The sequence below is a fragment of the Sorex fumeus genome, unplaced genomic scaffold (assembly GCF_029834395.1).
Source record: "Sorex fumeus unplaced genomic scaffold, SorFum_2.1 ptg000044l, whole genome shotgun sequence".
Taxonomy (NCBI): domain Eukaryota; kingdom Metazoa; phylum Chordata; class Mammalia; order Eulipotyphla; family Soricidae; genus Sorex; species Sorex fumeus.
In genome coordinates, this window is record NW_026606101.1 from 2,526,841 (window position 1) to 2,533,286 (window position 6,446).

Here is a 6,446-nt window from a genome sequence, read left to right on the forward strand (position 1 = left end):
GGCTCTCCTCCCAGTCACTTCAGCCACACCTTCTGCCCCCGTGTCATAAATGCTAAAACCCAGGCTCTGTCGCTTCTGACCGACCGCGGTCCGGGGGGGGGGGGGGGGTGTCACAGCTGCGTTCTGCACCGAGCGGCGACCACCTTGATTCCTTTGGACCGCCCCCCCCCAGCAGAGCAGAGCCAAAGCCGCGCGCGCTGCTGCTGCAGAGGCGGCCGGTGACCGGGAGGGGGAGCGCGCGAGCGAGTGAGCGAGCGTGAGAGCCTGAGACTCCCGGGGGGGCGGGGTCTCGCCGCCGCCGCCGCGCATGCGCTCTCGGGGCGGCGTGTGAAGGGCGGAGACGGTGGCCGGGAGGGCACACACGGCGCCGCGGACGGTGGCCGGCGAGGTCGGGCATGGACCGCCTGGGACGCTGCGCGTGGCTGGTGCGCGGGACGCTGGCGCGGGCGGCGGCGCGGCGCTACCTGCCCTGGGCCCTGGTGGCCGGCATGCTGGCGGGCTCGCTCGTCAAGGAGCTGTCGCCGCTGCCCGCGAGCTACCTGAGCAACAAGCGCAACGTCCTCAACGTGTGAGTGCGCCCCGCGGGGCTGGGGGCTGGGGGCTGGGGGCTGGGGGCGAGGCCGTGGGGGTGGGGGTGGGTGGGGGGTCCCCCGGGGCTGCCCTCCCGGGAGCAACAGCCGCCGATTGCACGTGTGTCGCCGGCGCTCGGGGCCCCCCGGGACAGCCCGATTTGGCGGGCGCGTGCAGCGGGGTCTGGGGGCGCGGCGCAGGGGCGAACCCTCCCGGGTAGCTGCAACCCGCGCGCCCCCTCGGAGCTGGGACCTGCCTTGGTGGGGGGGGGGGGGTCGCCGCCGCCTCCCCACCTGCTGGTTGTGGGACGCCGTGATTGCACCGGCCCTGGTTGACAGGCACGAGCCCCCCTAAGCACTCGAGGCCGCGCCCACCCTCCCCCTGTCCCCTGGCTTCCCTCCGAGCGGGACCCCCTGGCGCCGATCTCTCCCCACCCCATCGCACCCCGGGCCGCCGGGGCCCTGCTCGGGCCGCCCAAAGTCCATGGGGCAGGACCCGGCCCCTCCCTCCCTCCCTCCCTCCCTCCCTCCCTCCACCCGCTGCCCCTCGCCCGCCTGTTTCCCGACACCCCCCACCCGCTCCCGCGTTTTCCAAGTTTGCTGCGCAAAAAAGCTGTCGCAGGGCCGGGGCAGGAGATGGGACGCGGTGGTTGAGGGCACGCTCGGCCCGCCCGTGCCCCGGGGTGTGGCCCCCGGGTGATCCTGGGCACGGCCAAGTCAACAGACAAACTGTCACTGTTGCTAATGGAGAGGAATTCTGCTTCTGCCCGCCTGGAGCCTCCTTCCCGGGCACTGTCCAGAGAGCCCCCGTGGTGGGTTCCTCTCTGTCCCCGGCCAGCCAGCTCCGAGGATCTGCTTGGGAGAGGGGGGAGTTCTGGAAACCCCGGGTTTGGGCAGCTCTTGGGGCTAAGAGGATCCCCCTCCTTGAACGTTTTTGTGACCCAGGAAGAATCGGTCCAGTTTCCTTCCCACCCAGCCCGGGAGAATGGGCGCAGAGTATGAACACCGAGGCTGGAGAGAGAGGACAGAGGGCAGGGTGCTGGCCCAGGTTCTGTCTCCAGCACCAACAGTTGGCACCCCAAGGCTCTTCATGAATGACCTCGAGCTCTAGCCAGGAGTAGACCCTGAGCACAGTCAGATGCACCCCTCACCCCCAAATGAAAATAGACCCGGAGAGCAGAGCGGCCCCAAATCTCTCAGGTGTGCGTTTACTGCCGTGGGCCCAGGTCACCCCCTTCAGCGGGCAGTGGGGCAGGGCGGGCGGCTGTGGCCTCCTCTGCCGCTGCCCAAGGGCCCAGAGCCAGGAGGCCTGGCAGGCTGGTTCCCTGTTTGCTGGCACTCATGACGTCCTGCGTTTGGTTCCAGGCCTCTGTGCTAATTCATGGGAGAGAGCTTGAGAGTTCCTCAGGTCTGGGTGACAACCCAGCCGGAGTGGGGAGGCCTGAAGAAGTGCGGAAGTGAGTTCCACAGAGGCAGGATTCAAACTCAGGGGTTGCTAGTGTGGTAGTGAGCATCATTCCAGGATCCTATCTGCCACGCTGGAAGGATCTTCACGCAGGCGGGCACAGACTCCAGGGCCCGTGCTGGCCTGCCGTGCGAGGGTCACCTTGGGCAAATTATGGAGCGTGTTTCCGAGACTTAGATTTGCCGCCTAGTGGGGCAAATGAGCCCTTTCTGCCCAGGTGGTCGAGCACCTCCAATGGGAAAGTGAGCACGTGTGAAAGCCCCCTGGCGCTGGAAGGCGTCCGTGATGACTTTTCTGAGCAGGAAGTGGCCGGCAGAGGATCCACAGACCCCCCGTACCTGGGCCTGAGTTTCACAGGCTGGGGATTTTGAACCTCCAGTTCCCTGGCAAGGACCTCCACTTTGGGCGTGGTGCTTCTGAGGCGGGGCTCAGTTTTCCTTCTCTGTCAAATGGGGATAATCATGCCCTTAGCAGGAGCACCTGCCTCCCAGCGGGTGGTTAGGGACTTTGAGGAGCTGTTTAGTCCTGCGGGAGGAAATGAAGTGATTATAATGTGGTCACGGTGGTTAGCCCAGAGGAGTCAAGATCTTGTCGGCTTGATGAGGTTTTTTGTTTGTTTGTTTTGGGGCCACACCTGAATGATGCTGAGGGTTGACTCGTGGCTCTGAGCTCACGGTCACTCCTGGTGGAGCCCTTGGGGGGAATCATATGGGGGCTGGGGACCGAACTCGAGTCAGCTGCGTGCAAGGCCACTCCCCTCCCCTCTGCCCCCGTCGCCCCGGCCCTCTTGTTGACTTCCCACCCCGCGTGCCCCCTTCACGCCCACTGTCTTCCTCCGCCAGGTATTTCGTCAAGCTGGCCTGGGCCTGGACGGTCTGTCTGCTGCTCCCTTTCATCGCCCTCACCAACTACTCCCTGACGGGCCGGCCCGGCCTGGTTTTGCGGCGCCTGAGCACCCTGCTCGTGGGCACAGCCTACTGGTATGCCTGCACGGCCGTCTTCTCGGGCGTCGAGCACGTCACGGGCAGCTGCTACCAGTCGCCGGCGCTGGAGAAGGTCCGGCAGGAGCACGGGGACAAGTCGCAGTGCCTCCGGGCGGGCGGCCACTGGCACGGCTTCGACATCTCAGGCCACTCCTTCCTGCTGTCCTTCTGCATCCTCATGATCGTGGAGGAGATGGCCGTGCTGCAGGAGGCGCGGCCGGACCAGGACCCCGGTGCCAGCCCCGCCGTCACGGCGCTCGTGGTGGCCCTGGGCGGCCTGACGGCCATCTGGGTGGGGATGTTCCTGTGCACGGCCGTGTACTTCCACGACCTGTCCCAGAAGGTGTTCGGCACCTTCTTCGGGCTGCTGGGCTGGTATGGGACGTACCGCGGCTGGTACCTGAGCCCACTGTCCCCCGGACTGCCGCCCCGGAGTGCCGGCCTCAGCACCAAGCGGGACACGTACAGGAAGTAACAGAGTGGCCAGCGTAGACGGGTGGTGGCCCCCTGCGGCCCGCAGAGGGTTTGCTCGTCTCCTGCTTCACTTCGGAGAGGAAGTTACCGGGCCATGGGGAGGGGGAGCACGGGAGGGTCTGGGGACCGCAGGCGGGCACCCTGCATGCCCCACTCAGCCCCAGCGTCCCCGGGGACCCAAGCAGGAAAGCTGCCGCCTGGCGTGCACCAGGCCCCGTCATCCTCTTCTTGAATTTAGTTTTCCATTTTCATGGCTGTTCATGCTGTTATTTAATATTTCCCTCTGGCGAGTTTTGCAGAAGCATTTATTTCCAGTGGGGTTTCTCTCTTTCTCTCTCCTTCCTTCCTGTTGCTCTTGATTCCTTTCTTCTCCTCCCCCTTACTTCTCTTTTCCTTCCTTCCTTCCTTCCTTCTCTTCCTTCCTTCCTTCCTTATTTCTCTTCCTTCCTTCCTTCTCTTCCTTCCTTCCTTCCTTCCTTCCTTCTTTCCTTCCTTCCTTCCTTCCTTATTTCTCTTCCTTCCTTCCTTCCCTTCCTTCCTTCCTTCCTTCCTTCCTTCCTTCCTTCCTTCCTTCCTTCTCTTCCTTCATTCCTTCCTTCCTTCCTATTTCTCTTCCTTCCTTCCTTCCTTCCTTCCTTCCTTCCTTCCTTCCTTCCTTTTTTTGTGCAGGGAATCAAAGCCTTATTTGCTAGGCCCATGCCCTGCCCAGCCGGGCCTCCCACCGCCCAGTCCCTTGGAATGAGTCTGGTTCTAGTCTTCGTCCCACCATGGAATTCAGTTAGTTATCGCAGCCGCCTTTGAGCAAGCTGCCTGGCAGTCCGGCTGCCGCTGCGTGTGGCTGATTTTTCTGCAGTGACTATTGGCGATGTCCGTCCTCGTCTCTGGCTGTCATGTATTGTCTGAGCAGCAGTGCGGTCCCCTATTCCTGCCCGTTTCGTGTGACCGTGTCACTGTCCGTAAGAACTGCGGTGTTTGCTCTGGGTGGACCGAACTCCCGGAAGTGCCCTCCGCACCAGGCTTCATGGCCTGGGCGCCAGGCGCCTGAGCTGTTTTTAGAACGCTGCTTTTGTACACCAGGCTCTTGGCTCTGCGGTATTAAATTTCACCCCACGGGGCAGTTCCCCCTGAGCAGGATAAAACTGGAAAGCAGACGTGGTCGGGGTGACTCGGACAGCCCTCCACGTCCTTGGGCATCCTGCGTATTTGCACTGAGGCTCTGCTGAGTGATTCCGTGGGTTGGCCGTGGCCCCAGGCAGGCCCCAGGCACCTTTGAGGTGCAAGGAGAAGCGACTCCCACTGCCTCCGATGGCCAGAAGCCAATCTGTTGGCAAAATTTTTCCCTGTGCAATGGTGGCGTGAGCGGCCACCCCCACTCCGACCTGCCCCTTCTGCTGCTGTTCTCCCCGGCCCGCCTCTGGCCACGTCTTTCTTTGGTCTGCTGCCCAGGAGGGTGCTGGCAGGGCCCTGGCACCCGCTTCCCTCTCCCAGGATGTCGCAAGGCTCTCAGACCAGCCGCTTGCTTGCAAGTTAGATGGTCCTCAAGGCTCTTACCCCCTCCCCCATCCCGCCCCCACTCCGGGTCTTGCCTCATAATCCCTTTTTTTTTTTTTCCTTTTTGGATCACACCCAGCGATGCTCAGGGGTTACTCCTGGCTCATGCACTCAGGAATTCCTTACTCCTGGCGGTGCTTGGGGGACCATATGGGATACCGGGGGTCGAACCCGGGTTGGCCGCGTGCAAGGCAAACGCCCTCCCCGCTGTGCTATCGCTCCAGCCCCCACTCTAATTCTTAAACACTATGTTGGCGGACTGAACTCCAGGCAGGCTGGGTAGGAACCAGGTGGTTCCCTGAGGAACTCCCCGATCCTTGGGAGTAGCCCCTGGACGCCACCAGCTGGAGCTCAGGAAGCTTCAGGGTAAAATATATTTCCTATAAAAGATGTATTTATACTTGATTAACGTGTACTGATCAGATGTAAGCTGAGATCGGTCGGACCCCAAAGTGTGGCAGAAATATCTGCCGTGAGATTTGGGTACTGGGGAGTGTCTCTGTGGTGCTTTGGGATCATTGGCCAAATGTGATGGGCCCCAGGAGAGATTATTATTATTATTATTATTATTAATTATAATCATTAGTATTATTTGCCCTCTGGAATTTACAGTGTTAAAAGTAAAGTCTCACGTTATTAAATGATTCTTGGTGTGTTTGGAAGCCACACCTGGCAGTGCTTAGGGACTGCTCCTGGCTGGGGACTCAGCGGGCACAACGGGGGTCGCCGGGGAACCTAAGTGAGCCAAAGAGGTGCAGTAGCCCCGCACCCCATCCTGACACCACCAGGGGTGACCCTTAAGCACAGCCAGGAATAAGCCCTGAGCACTGCTGGATGTGGCCAACGCCCCCCACACCCCAGAATGAGGTTGGGAGGGACGAAGAGGTGGTCCAGTGGGCTGGGGTCATACTCTGCAGAAGACCCCGGGTTCCGTCCCTGGCGCAGTGCGGTTCCCCGAGGAACCCCCTGATCCTTGGGAGCAGCCCCTGGACGCCATCAGGTGTGGATTCTGCTGACCCGGGGCCTCTGGAAGTTGGTTTCTCGTACTTGAGTCTCCAGACGGTTCTCTCATCAGCTTTGGGCTCAGCGCTGTGCGGGCAGCCGACAGGCCAGAGACCCCTTTCCTGCCACTTCTGCTCCCTCTGATGCGTCCACCTTGTCCTGGTGCCCGTGCTGCCCCCCTGCATGGCCCTGCTGAGATGGCAGTGTGGGGGGCACCACTCCTGATGGCTGCCCAGCCCGGCTCCTTCTGCACCCCTAAAACAGGATTGTCTATTAGCACTGAGAGGGACGACGCCTCGGACACCCCAGTACATCTCCCAGGGGCTCCCCCCCTCCTCTGCCTAGATTATAAAATTGAGGGCCCAAGAGAAAGCGGGGACCCTTGTTTCCACGCCCCTTGGG

The 6,446-nt window shown here is 62.0% G+C and overlaps 1 protein-coding gene across 1 annotated transcript; it reads left to right on the forward strand.

Moving 5' to 3' along the window:
• The first annotated feature begins 337 nt into the window (after positions 1–337).
• On the forward strand, positions 338–3,898 carry FITM2 (fat storage inducing transmembrane protein 2). Its single transcript, XM_056122118.1, has 2 exons — positions 338–568; positions 2,877–3,898. The coding sequence occupies exons 1-2, from the start codon at positions 396–398 to the stop codon at positions 3,490–3,492; spliced, it is 789 nt and encodes a 262-aa protein (XP_055978093.1). The 5' UTR covers positions 338–395; the 3' UTR covers positions 3,493–3,898.
• Positions 3,899–6,446: the final 2,548 nt, after the last annotated feature.